Source organism: Anabrus simplex, chromosome 1 (assembly GCF_040414725.1).
Source record: "Anabrus simplex isolate iqAnaSimp1 chromosome 1, ASM4041472v1, whole genome shotgun sequence".
NCBI classification, from domain to species: domain Eukaryota; kingdom Metazoa; phylum Arthropoda; class Insecta; order Orthoptera; family Tettigoniidae; genus Anabrus; species Anabrus simplex.
The window spans coordinates 588,644,698-588,665,358 of NC_090265.1; the positions used below are offsets into that span (position 1 = coordinate 588,644,698).

General features: G+C 38.6%; 1 protein-coding gene across 2 annotated transcripts in view; it reads right to left on the reverse strand.

Annotated features, from left to right (window-relative positions):
• Positions 1-20,661, reverse strand: part of LOC136870551 (methanethiol oxidase) — a 230,781-nt gene that overhangs the window by 41,901 nt on the left and 168,219 nt on the right. For both annotated transcript variants that reach the window (XM_067144925.2, XM_068227134.1), the window contains exons 5-6: positions 14,795-14,938; positions 2,338-2,503 (exon numbers count right to left, since the gene is read on the reverse strand). In XM_067144925.2, the coding sequence (XP_067001026.2) occupies positions 2,338-2,503; positions 14,795-14,938 (310 nt within the window). The remainder of the gene's footprint in view (positions 1-2,337; positions 2,504-14,794; positions 14,939-20,661) is intronic.

Genomic DNA, 20,661 nt, shown 5'->3' on the forward strand with positions numbered 1-20,661 from the left:
CTCTGCAACATTTTACGTTTCTAAGATATACTGTAGATATAGTCTTTCTAAAAATTCACCCCAATTTGTCACTCTTGTTTAACCTCCATTAATAAGATTTTCCAAAAACAAAAAAATTAATGTTTCTTTATTTTTAAAGGAGATTCCATATACTAACTGTCTGGTCTGTAATATCTTCAGTTTCTGAGATATAAGTATCCTCATTAAAGACATTCAACCCCTTATTCACACTTTTCACCCCTCCTATTGGGATTTTCCGAAAACAAAAAAATAAGTGTTCTTTTATTTTTAAAGGAGATTCTAAATATCAATTTTTACATCTGCAAATTTTGAAGTTTTGAGATATAGATACACTCATTTTTAAAATACATCCCCCTTTCATCCCCCACCCCCACTATTTGGATTTTCTAAAAACAAAAAATACATATTTCTTTATTTATAAAGGAGATCACAAATACCGATTTTCAGGTCTGTAACATCTTCAGTTTCTGAGAAATAACGATCCTTATTAAAGGCATTAAACTATTTTTCACCCTTTTTCACCCCTCCTATTGGGATTTTCCGAAAACAAAAAAATACCTGTTTCTTTATTTTGAAAGTAGATCCTAAGTACCAATTTTTACATCTGTTTTGAGATATAGATACACTCATTTTAAAAATTCGTCCCGATTTCAACCCTCCACTATTTGGATCTTCCAAAAACAAAAAGTACATGTTTCTTTATTTTTAAAGGAGATCCCAAATACCTTTTTTCAGGTCTGTAATATCTTCAGTTTCTGAGATATAAGTATCCTCATTAAAGGCATTCAACCCCTTTTCACCCCTCCTATTAGGATTTTCCGAAAACAAAAAAATATATGTTTATTTATTTTTAAAGGAGATTCTAAATACCAATTTTTACATCTGTAAACTTTTAAAATTCACCCCCCTTTCCACCCCCCATTATTTGGATTTTCCAAAAATGAAAAAATACCTGTTTCTTTATTTTTAAAGTAGATCCCAAATACCAATTTTTAGGTCTGTAATATCTTCAGGTTCTGAAATATAAGTAGCCTCATTAAAGGCATTCAACCCACTTTCACCCTTTTCCACCCTTCCTTTTGGGGTTTTCCAAAAACAAAAAATTATGTGTTTCTTTATTTTTTAAGGAGATTCTAAATAATAATTTTTACATCTATAAACTTTAAATTTTTGAGATATAGATACACTCATTTTCAAAATTCACCCCCATTTTCATCCCCCATTATTTGGATTTTCCAAAAACGAAAAAATACCTGTTTCTTTATTTTTAAAGTAGATCCCAAACACCAATTTTCAGGTCTGTAATATCTTCAAGTTCTGAGATATAAGTATCGTCATTAAAGGCATTCAACCCATTTCTCACCCCTTTTCACCCCTCCTATTGGGATTTTCCAAAAATAAAAAATACATGTTTATTTATAATGAAAATTCTAAATACCAATTTTTACATCTGTAAACTTTCCCCCCTCCCATTAATTGGATTTTCCAAAAACAAAAAAAATACGTGTTTCTTTATTTTTAAAAGAGATCAAGTGTACCAATTTTCAGGTCTGTAGTATCTTCAGTTTCTGAGATATAAGTACCGGTATCCTGATTAAAGGCATACAACCCTTTTTCACCATTTTTCACCCCTCCTATTGGGATTTTCTGAAAACAAAAAAATACGTGTTTCCTTATTTTTAAAGATGATCCTAAATACCAACTTTTACATCTGTAAACTTTTAAAGTTTTGAGATATAGATACACTCATTTTAAAATTTCAAACCCCTTTTCACCCCCTTAGCGACGGAATATCCAAATATCCTCTCTTAGCGAGCACCTACATCTTAATATGAATGTATCGACAAAATTTCATTTCTTTATGTCCAGTAGTTTTGGCTCGGTGATGATGAATCAGTCAGTCAGTCAGTCAGTCAGTCAGTCAGTCAGTCAGTCAGTCAGTCAGGACAAGTTATTTTATATATATAGATATTGTTACCAGTATTAAAGTCATTTACAATCATCCTGTAAGAAATACCCTCTCTTTGTATATCTTAGGTTGAATTGTTGTGCACTAGTGCTATTGTTTACAACAGTGTGCTTTTGCACGCTCGATTTGGAGTGCGAACATATGTTTGTAATAAAATTCATTATTTAGATATTCCTGCCTAACTTTTCACAATCTCACACCTTCAATAAATCCAGATCTTTGGATAAACATGATTTGAATGGACAAGTTCATCAATATAATTTTACTTAATTTAATGTTAATGTATAGTTTAATTTAGTGATATATTAAACTAATTGTTGTATCATTCTACAAGAAGAAGTACTTACCGGAAGACTACAGAATTCAGCGCACATCCCACAAACCCTTGTGGTTGCTTTGGATCATGCAAGAAGCGAATTTCAAGAGGTGCTGTTCCCTGGTCCCCAAGGTTTACAGTTTGGAGTAATTTCCTGTCAGACCAGGAATAGAAATTCAGGGACCTACCATAGAGATCTGAAATAGGGTATGAGGAAAACAAATGAATAAACATGCAGGAAAAAGTAAACCTTATGTTACTATTGGCAAATGTTCATTCCAATATTTGGAGTTAGGAGTTAGTTGTTACAGATGGCAAGATAGTTCCAAAGAAATTATAGCACCATCAAATTTCAAGATCCTCCTTTGCTATAGCTTTTACTTGTATAAATCATGTTACAAAATAAATGTAGTAAGTATACAAGAAATAATATAAAAAATAATAATAATAAAGGATCAAAGAAAGAAGAAGTTTCAGGAAGAATACAAAAAGTAATGTACTGGTGATCACTTCCCGTGTATTCTTCAATCACCCGCCAGTCATTGATATTCGACACGATGTCCTCAGATACAAAAGTCACGTCCGGTATGGTTCCTCTACAGCCCGGTCATCGAAAAGTTGGCACATTTCCAATATTAGTGACCGTCAAACCCAGCCTAGCGGCCATCTCCATAGTTCGGCGCCCTCTAGAGTCATACTGTGGCAAAGAAAGGATCCTTCACCGCCGCGGCTCAGTCACGGCCAGTTAGATTCCTTTCTTGCATGATGACGGAGGCAGAAGTTCAGAAAGATTCGGTAGAGCTCTCTCTTTCGTGTCAACAGAATAGGAGTGCGAACGTACTTGAATGTGCCAGTATTGGGACACAGCATATGACGCAAGTACTTAATGGGAGGAGTGAGGAAATAATAATGGAGGAACAGCGTAAAGAGGAGGAACATCTTGAGATCACTAGGGCATTGGTGAAAAGCATTCTAGCTATTCCGCTTAAGAACCATAAGTTGGAAATCCAGAATGGATTGCGAAAATTGGAGGAAGCTCTCGATGCTGGAGCAGCATGCAGGACATCCTGGAAGAGAGCTAGTGAAAATCTAAAACGGGAACAAACAACCGTAGAGATAAATGAATTGCCTACGTCACCGTTAGTGACGAACGGGGAGGAGAAAGATAAGGAGAAATGGGTCGAGATTTCCTATAAAACAAGAAGGAAATGAAGGAGGATAAAGATATCCAACCTTTAACAGATAAGGTGGATTCTGGCAGAATGGAGGTCATTGATGGTGGGAAAAAACAAGATAAACGGACCCATTTAAAATCAAAGGATCGTTCTGATGCTGTCCTTATCAAACCAACAAACGGCAAGACTTTTGCAGATGTTTTGAAGGGTATTCGGAGTAAAATAAAACCGGAAGACAGCGGTGTGAGTATTCGATCTATTCGCAAAACTCAGACCGGGGCGATTCTTCTCGCTTTTAATAAAGACACGCAAAACGAGAACAGGGACAATTTTAATAAATCTTTAAGGAATGTCCTTGGAACGGATGGCGATGTGAAGACTTTAACTCCCCGCACTACCTTGGAAATTCGGGACATGGACAGTATCACCACTGCTTTAGATGTAGAGGAAGCTGTAAGACAGGATCTTCAGAATTTCGAAGGAGAACTGAAAGTGTCAATTAATAATCCGAACAGCAGAGGGCAAAAACTTGCTATCATTGAGATAGAAGATAAGGAGGCCCAGAAACTTTTAGATATGGGTAAAATTAAAATAGGATGGTTGGATTGTAGAATCCGAAAAAGGATCGTGGTATCTCGCTGCTTTCGATGTCTTTCGTATGGACACCATGCACGAAACTGCAAAGGTGTAGATAGAAGCAAACTTTGTTTTAAGTGCGGAGAAGCCGGGCATAGGGCGGTAGGTCGCAAAGCAAATCCGAGATGCATAATTTGCACAGACATTAACGTTGACGAAGCTAATCGAAGTCATGTACTTGGCTCAAAAGCCTGCACAGCATTTTGTGAAGCTCTCGAAAAGGCTAAAACTAGCAGTAAATGATGAAGGTTATTCAAGCAAATATGCATAGGAGTAGAACTGCCAATGATCTTTTGACGCAGATGACCTTTGAGATAGGAGTAGACGTATTTCTTCTCAGTGAACCTTATCAAGACAGAGACCACCCAGGATGGTTCGTAGATAATTGTGGCACAGCTGCAATTTGGATACCAGATTTGGGTAGATGCCCAGTATCAAACCAAGGATGCGGAGACGGTTTTGTTTGGGTCCGCACTGGTAGATATACTTTAGTGAGCTGTTACTTTACGCCAAATGAGTCAGTATTTGAATTTCAGGCTAAGCTGGACGGCCTAGAGGACGTATTACAAGGTTTTGACAACGGTTTAATCGTGGCTGGTGATTTCAATGCCCAAGCACTAGAATGGGGTATGCCACAGTATGACTCTAGAGGGCGCCGAACTATGGAGATGGCCGCTAGGCTGGGTTTGACGGTCACTAATATTGGAAATGTGCCAACTTTTCGACGACCGGGCTGTAGAGGAACCATACTGGACGTGACTTTTGTATCTGAGGACATCGTGTCGAATATCAATGACTGGCGGGTGGTTGAAGAATACACGGGAAGTGATCACCAGTACATTACTTTTTGTATTCTTCCTGAAACTTCACAGGTTAATATTAGATCTTATGAACCAACGCAGTGGAATATAGAAAGTATGGACACAGAAAAATTTCTTGCTATCCTAAGAAATGAAATGGATAGTATAACAGAACAAATATGTTGTTATAAAAGGAAAGAAGCCGCTGAGAAATGTGTTGAGCTCACTATGGAGCTTATTCGGAGAGCATGTGATCTTTCCATGACTCGTAAAACATCACGAAACAAGAAGCGTTCAGCGTACTGGTGGACCAAAGATATTGCTGATCAGAGAAGACGTTGTCTGCAACTTAGACGGAAGGCACAGAGAGCACGAGTCAGCCAAGAAGACACCTCACTTACAGCTGAGTATAAGTCGGTGAAGAAAGAATTGAGAAATGCTATCAAAAAGAGTAAAGTCGACAAATGGTGGAAAATGGCTAAAGAAGTGGATGACGATCCATGGGGTTTAGGATACAAGATCGCTATGAAGAAACTTGGAAATTTCTCGAACCCGATATGGACTCAAATGCAATGAAGGATATTGTGGATACATTATTCCCAGATCATCCTGAGAGGTCTGCTGATGATGATGATGATGAATTCATAGATGATGTGCCACTTTTTACACGAGAAGAATTGATGAGAGCGATTAGGTGCCTTAGAAATAAAAAGGCCCCAGGACCAGATAGTATTCCAGCAGAGATATTAAAGCTGATAGCAGATTTCTGTTCACAACTACTGCTGAAAATGTACAATAGCTGCCTGCTATCGGGGGTGTTCAGTGTTCGCTGGAAAACAGCTTGGCTAGTTTTAATAAGCAAAGGAAAATCTGGGGGCTATAGGCCTTTATGTATGCTGGATACTGCTGGTAAAGGATTAGAGAAACTTTTGCAGCCAAGAATACTTTCAGCAGTTCAACTAGCTGGGGACCTCTCTGATCGTCAACATGGTTTTCGAGGAGGGCATTCGACAATCGATGCAGTATGGGAAGTGTTGAATACAGCTAAAAGGTCACAAATGGGTAATCATCACTCTCGTAAAGTGACACTCCTTGTGACCCCTGATGTTAAGAACGCTTTCAACTCGATCAGTTGGAATGACATATTGGAAGCACTTCAAAATACTTTTAAACTACCGGAGTATCTCATGCGCATAATGAGAAATTATTTGAAAGATCGTAATCTAGTATATCACACAGAGGATGGGCAGAGAGTGAAACGGCTCACAGCTGGTGCAGCACAAGGTCCATCCTTGGCCCAAATCTGTGGAACATAGTATATGATGGATTGTTGAGGTTAGAGATGCCAGAAGACACAATGCTAGTGGGCTATGCTGATGATATAGCTGTTTTGATAGTTGCTCGAAATTTGGAGTTGGCTCAGTTTAAGCTAAATCAAGTAATGCGACGGGTGAAAGATTGGATGGCGAATCACAGATTACAGCTTGCAGATCATAAAACAGAGATTGTTCTCTTGACAAGAAAAAGGATCACGACCGTCATTCCAATGTATATTGGACAAACAGAAATTGAAACATCCAGAAGTATAAAGTATCTCGGAGTGACACTTGATACCAAACTTACTTTTTGGGATCATATCAAACGGGTGACAGATAAGGCGGTGAAAACAACGATTGCGCTGAGTAGATTAATGAGCAACGTTAAAGGTCCGAAGTCTAGCAAACGACGACTTCTGATGTCGATAGTTCACTTGACACTTCTATATGGTGCCGAAGTCTGGGCTGAATCTCTGAAGTTTGAAAAATACCGGCGAAGGATAGCTGCGGTACAGCGGAGATCAGCTTTGCGTATTACAAGCGCATATCGCACAGTAATCAGATCAAAAATTGGATGTATGGAATTTAGTATTACCATATCGCACAGTATCCGAACCTGCGGTCCTTACGATAGCAGCGGTAGCACCAATTGATTTACTTGCCTAAGGGAGACAGGAAGTCTGGCGAACTCACGGAGAGCTCGGAAAGAAGCGCGCTAAGGAGCTAGCTTATAGGCAACGAATGGAGCGGTGGCAGCAAAGATGGGAGGAAGATCCTCGAGGAAAATGGACTAAGCAGCTGATACCACGCCTAGCTGATTGGGTTGCCCGAGTTCATGGCGAGGTTAACTTTTACATTACGCAACTATTGATGGGTCACGGATACTTCCGTAAATTTCTACATAGAGTAGGTAGAGCGAGCGACTCGGCGTGTATTTATTGCAATGATATAGATGATGTATTTCACACATTTTTCGTATGTTATCATTGGTCAACTCAGAGAAGATGTTTATATACTGAGCAAGGAGAGTTGACGCCAGAAACTATTGTGCAGGCGATGCTACGAAACCAAGAATCTTGGGATCAGATAGCAGTATATGTAGAAGGCATCCTGCGTCAGAAAAAGAGAGATATGAATGCTTATGAACGGCAGTAAGGAGAAATAAGGAAGAAGAAACCTAACAAATTAGCACGACACCGCCCTGAAGTAATGCGAGAGCGGTTCCGGGGCGGAGATATACGTCGTGGGAAAAGGGTGTGTGGGTTTTAGTGAGTAGGAATCTCACACGCTTGTAGAGTGCGGACCCTCACAAGTGTCTAATGAAAGATTTCCCACACTTCCCTCGTAAAAAAAAAAAAATATATATTATTATTATTATTATTATTATTATTATTATTATTATTATTATTATTATTATTATTATTATTATTATTATATTTAAAACACTACTGCACTGTTTACTGGTAACTTTCCATTATGTCATGCTGTCATGCTCTGGTGACATCATCAGCCTTTGCTGAATTATCATTGTTTTGAGAGAAAAGGAGGCTATCTTGGTAGATGAATTAATGTGTATGAATGAAAATTTCCTTACATGAAGCCAGAAATGTATAGATGCAGGTGGAAGACACTTTCAACATCTTCTGTAACAAGGCGAGAAATTATTTTACTTTGATTATGCGTTATTATGTGTGCTTGTTATTTACATGTGATTCATACGGACGCTCTCCCGGACCCAAGCTCAGCGAATTGCCATGTGCTCATCTGCCCAGCTCGCCCATCTACCCACTGTGCTGCACTGGCCGACTGGCCAGCCCCACTTTGAGTGCAAGACCCTGTATTTAAAACACTAGACTGATTTTTGTTACCGTGACTTTAAGAGAATTACTGAACCGATTGACATCGTAAAGCATTCTGATGAAAGCTCTTGGCCTGTATATTTGCAGTGTGTCTTTAAAAGCATAAAAATTTCTTGCCATATATTTTTTAATTATTAAAGAAAAATATAGCATTCTGATTGGCCGAGGCGCTCACCAGTACTTCAAGGCTGCCTCAACCATGAGAGCACTGAGGTATGTGGCACGATAGAGCAACTAGAAGGGGGTAAGCACACATGCGCAGTCAGACATCCTCCTGGTCAGCTGTATTTCGGCTTGTGTTGTAGCGAGTCGCTGGCCCAGAAGAAGCTATTCAGCGCAATTTTACTGTCTCTTCTGTAGTTCTCCCTATATTTGCTAGCTTGAAATGATTTCAGATGAATTTAAACATTGCCTTCTCCATGTCATCTCTCCCTGTATTTATTAGCTTGAGTGATTTTGGAGAAATAATTCTTGAATTCCTTGTAATTAATGGTTTGCCTTTACACATTCTTATTCTAAAAACTGGAACCACAGTTATGTTCCTTAGAAATATGAACTTTTCCCAATGGCTTCAAAATGGAACCAGATTAGGGCCTAATTGTAAGAAGTATGTATGAAAATTCTTTAGATTTGGAAATAATAAGCAGAGATAAAGCTGGATAGAGAGCTCTAATCCCTCAAATTAACTTAAGAACATCCGATAAAACACCTCCATTTTCTTCAAAGAGGCATCTATTTCCAATTCACTTGGCACTTTGTATCACGATCAACAAACTTCAAGGGACATGAAGGTCTCTCTTTACTTCAGCCAGTTTTCAGCCATGGCCAGTTAAATGTTGCAATGTCAAGAGAGCGATATTTTAAAGTTGCAATAGTGCCAAAAGATAACTGTACAAAGAATGCACCGAGCAAGTGGCTAAGCAGTTCGAGTCAGGTAGCCATCAGCTTACCTTCGGGAGACAGTGGTTTTGAATCCCACTGTTGGCAGCCCTGAAGAAGGTTTTCCGTGGTATCCCATTTTCACACCAGACAAATGCTGGGGCTTTACCTTAATTAAGACCACAGTCAACTTCTTTTCCACTTGTAGCCATTTCCTATCCCATTCTCGCCGCAAGACCTACTGTATCTGTGTGGCTGTGAGTAAATAAAATTGTAAGAAAATAAAGTTCAAGGAATGTCATATATAAGGAAATGCTTCAATAAATATTTACCCCATTGACCGTGATGTCTTGATGGGTTTCAGATGATGATGATGATGATTATGATGATGATGATGATGATGATGATGATGACGATGATGATGATGATGATGATGACAATGATGATGATAGATACACAATAAAATCAGTTGTTTTAGATATTGTATTGTTTCTGCACCTAATCCAATCAAATAAGATTCAGGGAGGACATTTCAGTTGGATATTGTGAACCAAACATTTGAATTCCTAGAGGTTCATTGTAACTGGGGTGGACTATAGTTGTGTTTTGATGGCTACAAGCCAAACAAAAGGAAATTCTGATAACTGCCTGGTGATGTTACCAAATCACAGGTACCAAGCTCAATAGCTGCAGTCACTTAAGTGGGGCAGTATCCAGTAATCGAGAGATAGTTGGTTCGAGCCCCACTGTCGGCAGCCCTGAATATGGTTTTCCGTGGTTTCCCATTTTCACACCAGGCAAATGCTGGGGCTGTACCTTAATTAAGGCCACGGCCGCTTCCTTCCACTTCCTAGGCCTTTCCTATCCCATCGTCGCCATAAGACATATCTGTGTCGGTGCGACGTAAAACAAATAGCAAAAAAAAAAAAAAAACAAATCACTGGTAGTAGTAATGCTTCATAACAGAAACATTCTAAATAAATCTGGACTGCTCAAGAGAGAATGCAAAAGGAAACAAGCTCTGGAAGATTGACAAAAGGGAATTATAATACCTCTCTTCAAGGTAAGAGATAAGGAGGTATATAATGACAACGATTTATGTTGTCAAAATTATGAGATGCGCATCAGAAAATATTTAGAGAGGGGGAGAAAATGCTATTTCAAGAAAAATAATTTGGATTTAGATGTGGAAGATTAACAGCAGAGGAGTCCATTTTCTTTCTGATACAAAATATAGAAAACACATTGGAAGTATGAGAAAGAACTTACATTGATATAGGAGAGATCAATAATATTATCCTAATGAGGGCTATTTGACCTAACAACATTGACATCCCCCTTAATCAGGAATCCCAGGATAAAGACAATAGCCATACATTGGAAATGTTATTATTCAAAACATAAAGAACCAGGAGTTGCTTTATCAACTTTCTTAACTTTTTAATATTAATCAAAAACTGCAGAATTATGTTAGATTGGAACCTTGGAAACTCAACAACAAAGCCTCATCCATACACAGTGAACAAATGTGGACTTGGAAGTGTTTCATATGATTTATAAAACTTGTTGAAATCATTTGCTACAAGTTCATACTCTTTTGAAAATTCAGTAAAGGCTTTAATCTGATTTGCTTAAATTTAGTGTTATACGTGTATTCATGTCTTGTAAATTTAGTGTTATTATTTAAGTGTATTTTTAAATGATGAAGTTTTGTTGTTGTTGTTGTTGTTGTTGTTGTTGTTATAACCTATGGTTTTATTGTGAAGTAACTCCAATACAAAACTGATATCTCTAGACAACAGTAAATTACAATTAACATTTATAAAGCACAGACGTATTAGGGAACAGAGTCTTGTTTCATCTTGTTTCTGGCTGTCCAGTATAGGACTGTTAAATTGTCTTGTTTTTATTTATTTTTTGGGTTGGGTTGGGTTGGGTTGGGTTGGGTTGGGTTGGGCTGGGTTGGGTTGGGTTGGGTTGAGTCCTGTGCACCAGGTGTTTCAACTCCATCACTGATCCAGTAATTTTGCAGATGGTAGGTACCCTTTTCCGTCGGGTACATTTTGATTCTAACTAGATGTGCTGCTAAGCAGTCTTGACCTGTTTCCAATCAGAAGATCGCCACTGCTTCTTTCCTTGGCTTGCTTTTATTTTTGTCCCACAGGTCATTTATTTTTTCCCATTTCTTCACTGTAGTAAGTTTGGTAGTTTCTTTCTTCCATTTTTCAAGGGTTTTGTGATTATCCTCTTGATTGAGTTAGCTGCCAGAGGTTTGGTCCTCATGTAGGTACTAGTGCCATTTTTTGCAAGTTTATCTGCCAGTTCGTTGCCTTCTACTTGTACATCTGCAGGGATCCATTGTAAAGTGATGTTTCTCTAAGTTTTTAATTTTGTTAGTAAATGTTTAATGTCATGAATCCTTGATAAATGCGGTTTGGTATTTGTGAATACTGCTTGTATGGCAGCTGGTGAATCTGTGAGTAAGACTGCTTTTTCAAATGAACTGACTCAAATCAGATTTTGTAGGATAAGATAGATGGCTTCTATTTCTCCATCGAAGTTGTTATATCTACCTACTGCAGCATATTTTGAGAATGATTTTCAGAAAACTACAGCGCCTGCTCCTCTGTCCTTTATTTGTGAACTATCTGTAAAGACTCTTAACCACTGATCTTCAGGATATTCTTTGCTTACCATACTAAGTGCTGAGCTTCTCAGCATTACTTGGATACCATCTCTTTCTTTCTTGCTAGTTGGTTTACGTCGCACTGACACAGATGTTGGCAGCCCCGAAGATGGTTTTCCGTGGTTTCCCATTTTCACACCGAGCAAATGCTTGGGCTGTACCTTAAGGCCACGACTGCTTCCTTCCCACTCCTAGCCCTTTCCTATCCCATCGTCACCATAATACCTATCTGTGTCAGTGCGACATAAAGCAACTGGCGGAAGAGGCAATATCTGATCCCTGGGAACTAACTCAAGGCCTGCTGCCTTGCAGGTTGATAGGGGACTATTAAAGGCAAAGGGAGACAAACCTGACAGAAAAATCTTCGGAAGTGATAGGCCCAGCAAGTCAACTTCTGAATAATTTGGAATTACTTTCAAAACTAAACCCTCAGATGGAAATATTGTAATCACCAGAATAATGTCTCTAGTTCCCTCCTTGGTAATGATAATGTCGGTTCAAAAAATAGTCTATAAGAGATTCACTTTTTTCATCCCATCCATATCTTGTGACCATATGGCTTTTTTGTTTTTGATACCATGAGTTCCCTATTACAAGGTTGTTCCTCAGACAGCGATCAAGGAGTCTAGTTCCTTCTGGATTTCATGGACCCCATCCATGTGTTCCTAGAATACTTTCATATCTCTCTCGCTCTCTCTCTCTCTCTCTCACACAGTCCCTAGTTGAGCATTCACCGTACCAATGATTTTCACTTCCACCTTCACTGCCCTTGAGGTCTTCAAACCAACCTATCTCTCTCAGATAATCTCAGAAAAAGAGAGAGAGATATACCGGGCGAGTTGGACTTGTGGTTAGGGGCACATAGCAGTGAGCTTGCATCCGGGAGATAGTGGGTTTGAACATCTATATCATCTGATGGCCAGGCAGGCATCAATTTTTTGAAAAAGGAGACAAAGTCTCTCATTGTGCATTGACACTGCCGGTGGCTCCAAGTAGCCTACGCAGTGGCCTCCACTGTATGCACTAGCCATGCATCTTGGTAAGTGTGCTATTTACCAACTGATGAGCCCAACTTAGCACACTGGGGCGAAACAATGGCAACCAGGAATGAGTTAGCTGAAAAATGTATAATGTCCAATAACAGACCAGCTATATTGATGTTATAAATTTACTCAATCGGAACAAATATGTCAAGTTTCCTATGGGAATCAGCATCTGTAACATACCACTTAGTTGAGCAGCTCATCACCTTTCTCCCAAGTCTTCCCAGCCCAAAAATTTACAACATTTTTGTAACGCTACTCTTTTGTTGGAAATCTCCCAGAACAAATCAAGCTGCTTTTCTATGTTTTTTTTCCAGTTCTTGAATCAAGTAATCCTGATGAGGATCCCATACACTGGAACCATACTATATTTGGGGTACCAGAGTCTTATATGCTCTGTCCCTTACATCCTTAATACAACCCCTAAACACCTTCATAACCATGTGGAGAGATCTGTACCCTTTATTTACAATCCCATTTACGTGATTACCCCAAATGAAGATCTTTCCTTATATTAACACTTAGATACTTACAGTGATCCCCATAAGGAACTTTCACCCCATCAACACAGTAATTAAAACTGAGAGGACTTTTCCTATTTGTGAAATTCACAACATGACTTTTAACCCCGTTTATCATCATACCATTGCTTACTGTCCATCTCACAACATTATTGAGGTCACGTTGCAGTTGCTCACAATCTTGTAAATTATTTATTACTCTATACAGAATAACACCATCTGCAAAAAGCCCTATCTCTGATTCCACTTCTTTACTCATATCATTTATATACAAAAGAAAACAAAGGTCCAATAATACTGCCTTGAGGAATTCCCCTCTTAATTATTACAGGGTCAGATAAAGCTTCATTTACTCTAATTCTCTGAGATCTATTTTCTAGAAATATAGCCATCCATTCAGTCACTCTTTCGTCTAGGCCAATTGCAGTCATTTTTGCCAGTAGTCTCCCATGATTCACCCTATCAAATGCCTTAGACAGGTCAATCGCAATACAGTCCAATTGACCTCCAGAATACAGGATATCTGCTATATCTTGCTGGAATCCTACAAGCTGAGCTTCAGTGGAATAATCTCTCCTAAACCTAAACTGCCTTCTGTCAAACCAGTTATTAATTTTGCAAACATATCTAATATAATCAGAAGGAATGCTTTCCCGAAGCTTACACACAATGCATGCCAAACTGATTGGCTTGTCATTTTCAGCTTTATGTCTTATCACCCTTTCCTTTATAAATAGGGGCTACTATAGCAACTCTCCATTTATCTGGTATAGGTCCTTCATGCATAATCAAATACTTCATATATGGTACTATATATTTGTATATCCCCAGAAATCTTACCAATTCCAGCTGCTTTTCTAGTTTTCAACTTTTGTATCTTATTATAAATGTCATTGTTATCATAGGTTAAATTTTAAAACTTCTTTAGTATTAGTCACCTCCTCCATCTGGACATTATTCTTGTAACCAACAATCTTTACGTACTACTGATTGAATACTTCAGCCTTTTGAAGATCCTCACATATACACTCCTTGTTCATTAATAATTCCTGGAATATCCTTCTTGGAACCTGTTTTTCTGCCTTCTCACATGAGCAATAAAGAGACAGTCGAGGAGGTTACAATTTCTCAATCCCCCACATCATGGTTTTCTATTTTCACATTAAGCACTAATTAAGGCCATGGCTGGTACCTGCAAACGAAATGCTCTAAGGCCAAGAAGAAGAAGAAGAAGAAGAAAGAAAGAAAGAAAAAAAGCATATTGGCTATGCAAGCAAGTCTGCAGCTGTAATCCTACACTTGGAAGGTGATGGGTTCGAACTCAACTGATGGAAGCCCCAAAGATAGTTTTCCACGGTTTCCCATTTTCACACCAGGCAAATGCCAGGGCCACTACTTTGTAAATTAAATACTCTTTCATCACCATCACCACTACCACCACCACCACCACCACCACCAGTTGCAATCATTTTCCTTTAATTTTATTTATAGTCTACAAACCATTGCCTATGTTATGTGTTCAGTATAATATAGTCACAAAAACAACTACAGTAACAGTAGGTACATCACTTACTGGTATCTTGGCTATCAGCAGGATTGAAACCCTTAGTGAAGGACTTGGGAGCAGCCCACTCACTGGACACCATAATATTGAAGTAAGGCTGGTACCAGAAGTCATAGCCAAAGCGGGCACTCTGGCTTTCATGTGCCCATAATCCTGAAACAATAAATCAGACAAAGAAGATGCAACTGAAGCAAATGTGTACTTAATCATTATTTGCAGCAAATAAATACTTGAGTTAACAATATTTGATTTTCGTCATACATGGAAAGATAAGAACATGAATAGGAATGGGAACAATGTAAGTACCAAGGTATTAGCATAAGTAAATAATTTAATTGGGATAATCACATTAATGGGATTTTAAATAAAGGTTACAGATCTATTTACATGGTTACAAGGGTAGTAAGGATGTGAAAGAGAGAGTGTAAAACCCTAATTAGAGTATGGTTCCAGTTTATGAGATCATGACCAGGATTACTGGTACTTGGAGAACTGTAAAATACGGATGAATCACCATTAACAGCATCGTATGCCCTCACTCCATATGAGCACTGCATAGAGGTTTGGAATTGAGTCCAGGCTTTGGCACACAATCTAGTCATTAGAAATTGTATACCACCACCTCTCCTACCATGCCAGTCAACATTCTGATGGTAAAAGTTTTTTGACCAATGGGACTCGAACTGGCTAACCACGGTCTCAGACCATTCAGACTTGATGCCTTAACAATCATGGCCATTGGGTGGACTACTTGGTTCGCTTTACAAGGATGTGTTAATTTGCAAAACTGCCTGCACTGGAGTACCAAAAGAAAAACCTAATCTCCTTTCATCATCTTTTTTTTTTTTTAGTTGCTTTACGTCGCACCAACACAGATAGGTCTTATGGCGACGATGGGATAGGAAAAGGCTAGGAGTGGGAAGGAAGCGGTCGTGGTGTTAATTAAGGTACAGCCCCAGCATTTGCCTGGTGTGAAAATGGGAAACCACGGAAAACTATTTTCAGGGCTGCCGACAGTGGGGTTCGAACCTACTATTTCCCGAATACTGGATACTGGCCACACTTAAGTGAATGCAGCTATTGAGCTCGGGATCATCATCATCATCATCATTTCCCATTATCCAGTTGTAGCCGGGTAGGGGAAAATATGGTTCCTCTCCACTTTCTTCGGTCTTTCCACCACTCCTCTTCCAACACTGTGTCCCAGTCTAGGTTTCTTTCTCTAATACTGCATTGGATTGTGTCCTTCCATCTCAATCGTGGCCTTCAGTGGCCTCTCCTTCCTTGCATTTGCATTTCCATCACTTTTTTTGGCATACATCTCTCATTTGCTTTATGTGCCCAAACCATTTTAATCTGCTCTTCTCTATTCTATCATTCATTTTTTCAACTCCAATTTCTTCCCGGATTTTCTCATTCCTTATTTTGTCTCTTCTATTCTTCTGTATCATATTCCTCAAGAACTTCATTTCGGCTGCCTGTATTCAACTCTCATCCTTCTTTGTCATTGTCCAAGTTTCTGTTCCGTAAGTTGTTATGGGTACGTAATACATCTTGTAGATAGTTTCCTTTGCTTCTAATGGGACATCTTTGCCCCATAACATGTTTCTTACATTATGATAGAAACAGCTTCCAGCTTGAATCCTCTTATTAATTTCAGCATCCAGTCGAGCATTCTCCATTAATTCACTCCCCAGATATTTGAACGTCTTCACTACTTCCAGGGGCTTGTCTGCAAGTCTACTCTGACCTTTCTCTCCTTTCTCCCCTCTAGTCATAACAAGAGTTTCACTTTTTTCTACACTTATTTTCAATCCATATTCTTCGATCTTCCCATTCACCACATCCAACTGTTCTTGAACCTTCATGCCATCTTCTCTCCAAATCACAATATCATCTACAAATAACATGTTCATTTCTCTTCCTCCATATGTTGCTTTTGCTGTTTTCGTGATGTCTTCCATTACTTTTGTAAACAGGATTGGCGATAGAACATTTCCCCGTCTCAGCCCACTACTGATTTTGAACCAACTTGTCCTGCCAACTTGTGTTTGCACGCAACTACAACATTCCTTGTACATTGCCATATGCATTTTTATTAATCCCTGTCCAATTCCTTTTTGCACCAGACTGTCCCAAACTTTAGTCCTGGGGACACTGTCATATGCCTTTTCAATAAAACCTAATCTCCTTTATGATCGGAAAATAAGAGTGCGGTTTGCAGTTAGCAGTTAGCAATTTCATCAGTGGCGGCTCGTTTGGGAGGCGCTAAGGCGCGCGCCCCCCATGGGGTTCCATTAAATTCGGGAGTTTTAATCTTAAATGTTAACAAGAGAAATATTTTACTATAAGATTATTATCAAGGGCGCGAGTTGTACTGTGCTGCGGCGCGATGCTCTGCTGGCCCTACGCAGGAGGGCGCTCTCTCACAGCGGACCAAATACTCCCGAGTCTCGCTTGACTGGCCTTGAGGGAGCCAATCAGAGGCGCAGTAGAGATGTGCTGTTCTACGGAGATTCCGGCGCGTTTCTGCCGCGGCCCATCGTTGCAGCCAACCTACCCGAAACATTGGTGATATGATTTCTATTTAAAAGGGGTCAGTTTATGCCATTTCTCTCCTAAAACTAAGAACTATTTTACTGAGGCACTTACCTGAGTTAAATGTGCCGGTATATATTTAAAATAGTCTTGTAATTTTTAGGATTATTAACTAACGAAACGAGTAACGACTGTAACTACTGGCTCCTCGCACTTGACTCATGTTGGCCATACTCACTGGAGAGCGTGATGTTTAACTTTGTGTTGATGAATGACCGTGATGTGACTGTGACAAGGTGAAATTAGGAGAAAGGTTGTGATTTATATCTAGCCGTAGTGTTATATATGCACTTCGTACAGTATGATTACCGTCGAACATATTAAAGAACTAACGTTTTCTTCTCTTTCTACCGAGAAGAAAGTCGAACTGAAGGAGTGTTTTAGGCCGACACCAGACTTCTTGTTGAAAAAACCGGAGACAAAGAAAAATGAAAATAGGGCTTTCCAAAGACAAATTAGTTCTCCTGACGTATATAACAAGAACTCGCGGATATGTGGAAGTGATATCTCAGAAACCTTTTACTGCTTTCCTTGCCTGCTATTCTCCCGTTCTAGGAAAGGAGATAAATGGATCACCACGGGGGTGATATCAATAGTACCATGGACTTTGAAATGCTTGGTGAAGTCAATGTCGTGTCTTGTGTAAGTGATCACTACAATGAAACTATTCGTAAACATAACTCGATGGTGGACAAGAACAGGCAATTATTATTATTATTATTGAATAATAATTACTGAATAATAATAATAATAATAATAATAATAATAATAATAATAATAATAATAATAATAAATCTGTATGTATGTTCAGTCTTCAGCCCTAAGGCTGGTTGGATCCTCAACAGCTCTGCCATCAGCTGTCATAGATGGCCTAGGCATCACTGAAGAGGCATACTAGGGAAATGAGTGAGGTAGTTTCCCGTTGCTTTCCTCACTGAGCCAGAAGTTGCTGTTACATATCAGTCTGCGAAGCCCACTGAAATGCACGCACCAACCGACCCTATGAGCAACATTTTCACACCATTCATAGCAGGGACTGGCTGCAGAAGGAATGGAATTACTAGCATCGCTCATACCTCAGTCACTTTCATATTGTCAAAGCCAAGGATAAGACAGAGACAGATCAATGAAAGTAACAAAATTGCTCTAGCCCATACCAGAAGACATAGTGCACTGTAAACACTAGGTGCTGCCAGTAAAGGCATTTAATAATAATAATAATAATAATAATAATAATAATAATAATAATAATAATAATAATAACAATAATAATAATAATAACAATAATAATAATAATAATCAAAACAATTGCGTATGCATTGCACCGTATAGTGTTCGAATTGTGTATCTTGATAACATGTTTTGAAGAACTTGAGATATTTGTGGAATTATGAAACTAAGGTGCGCCCCCCACTGCTGATATCCACGAGCCGCCACTGAATTTCATTTTGAGCAAGCAAAATATTTTACATCCCCACTTTGTTGAATTAACTGAGAAGGAATATTGCTTTTCTTAGCAGGACTCCAAGAGGACTTGTAAAACCAATTAACACCTACATGTAGCCCGTACCATTCCTCGGTTTAACCCCCCTCCATAAACATGTGTATGCTCTAATGCCAGAACCTTGGATACAAGTTGATAGGTCATGATGACAGGCAGTTTGAGATATTAATTTATTTGTGTGCACCATCTCTGTTCAAGTAGTTCATTACTCTTTGCTTCAGAGGCAAAGATAATTACCTGTGTCTAGTGTAATGACTGAATGTTATGTGTTGTGTAGCGTGTGAGGCCTGAGGGGCACAGACTTTGCTTTACTCTTTTGGCCGGCTACGACTGGCTGCCCACTAGAATCGGGTCGGTACATTTACTTTTGGTCATTACAAACACTCAAAATAAAACTCCCGACCCGATCGGGCACTGGCTATTGTTTGGATTTTCACAGAAGATTTGGCGCGAGAACTTCAAGCCAAACTGATTGCTTACTTTCACTATGTCAAAGTCTATTGCGTGTGATTACTTAGATGTAACTTAAAAGCCTTTCAGTCTGTCGAACACACAAGTTAAATATAAATATTACACTATAACATACCTATTAAAAAAACACATTATTAAACAAGGAATAATAATGTGTGTGTATTTTTATGTAATAGTGTAATATTCATACTTAACTAGCAGGTGCCCGCAGCTTCGCCCTTTTATTAATTCAACCGTGTTAGATGTTTCTAAACCATTTAATTAGATGCAAAAGAAAAACTATATTATATTATTAACATACATCATTTTCACTTTTATTATTATTATTATTATTATTATTATTATTATTATTATTATTATTATTATTATTATTATTATTATTATTATTATTATTATTATTATTATTATTATTATTATTATTATTATTATATTTCACCCCCTTTCCACCCCCACCTGTAGGGGTGTTTTACCCTACAGTTTTCTTTCCCAAACAGTAAGTCAGATGAGTATCATGTTTAGTTGAGAGCTATGCTGGAACATGCACACATACATCCATAATCTAGGGCATTTTGGACACAAGTTTCACCCCTTCTAACCCCCATCCCGATTGGGAATGAACTTTGGCTCAAACGGCATCCAGAGTGTCACGGTTCATCTCAGCTGCCCCAGAGACTATGAACTCGCCATTAATATCGGTCATTTTTTGGATTTTTACATTCCACCCATTCCTTTAGTGGTGCTAGAGGTTTCTTGCCTCTACAGTAATTTTTCCATATAGTAGGTTATATGTGTACAGTACTGGGAAAGACTCCAATGATGTAACCACGCAGGTTAGTTTAAGCTGCAATGATGAGCCTGACCAAGAGAGCCCGCCAACATGGAAGGAAGCAGAGACAGCCCTTAATAGTATGCCCAAAGAAAGATCAACAGGATTTGATGAAGTCAGTGCAGATATGATCAAAACAACTGGTGCAATAGGAATACAGTGGCTTCGTAGAGTAATTAATGCAATTTGGAAGGATAGGAAAGTCCCAGATGATTTGAAAAAGGGAATAATAATACCTCTCTTCAAAAAAGGAAGCCGGAAGAAATGTAGCAATTATAGAGGGATCACTTTATTGTCTCATGGTTTGAAAATATTTGAGAAAATACTTGAAAAAAGGCTAAGGAAAATAATAGAACCACAACTATAGGAAGAACAATATGGATTCAGAGAACACAGATCAACTACCGATCTCATATTTGCACTTAGAATTCTGTTAGAAAAGCATTGGGAGAAGGGCAAAGACTTAACACTAGTGTT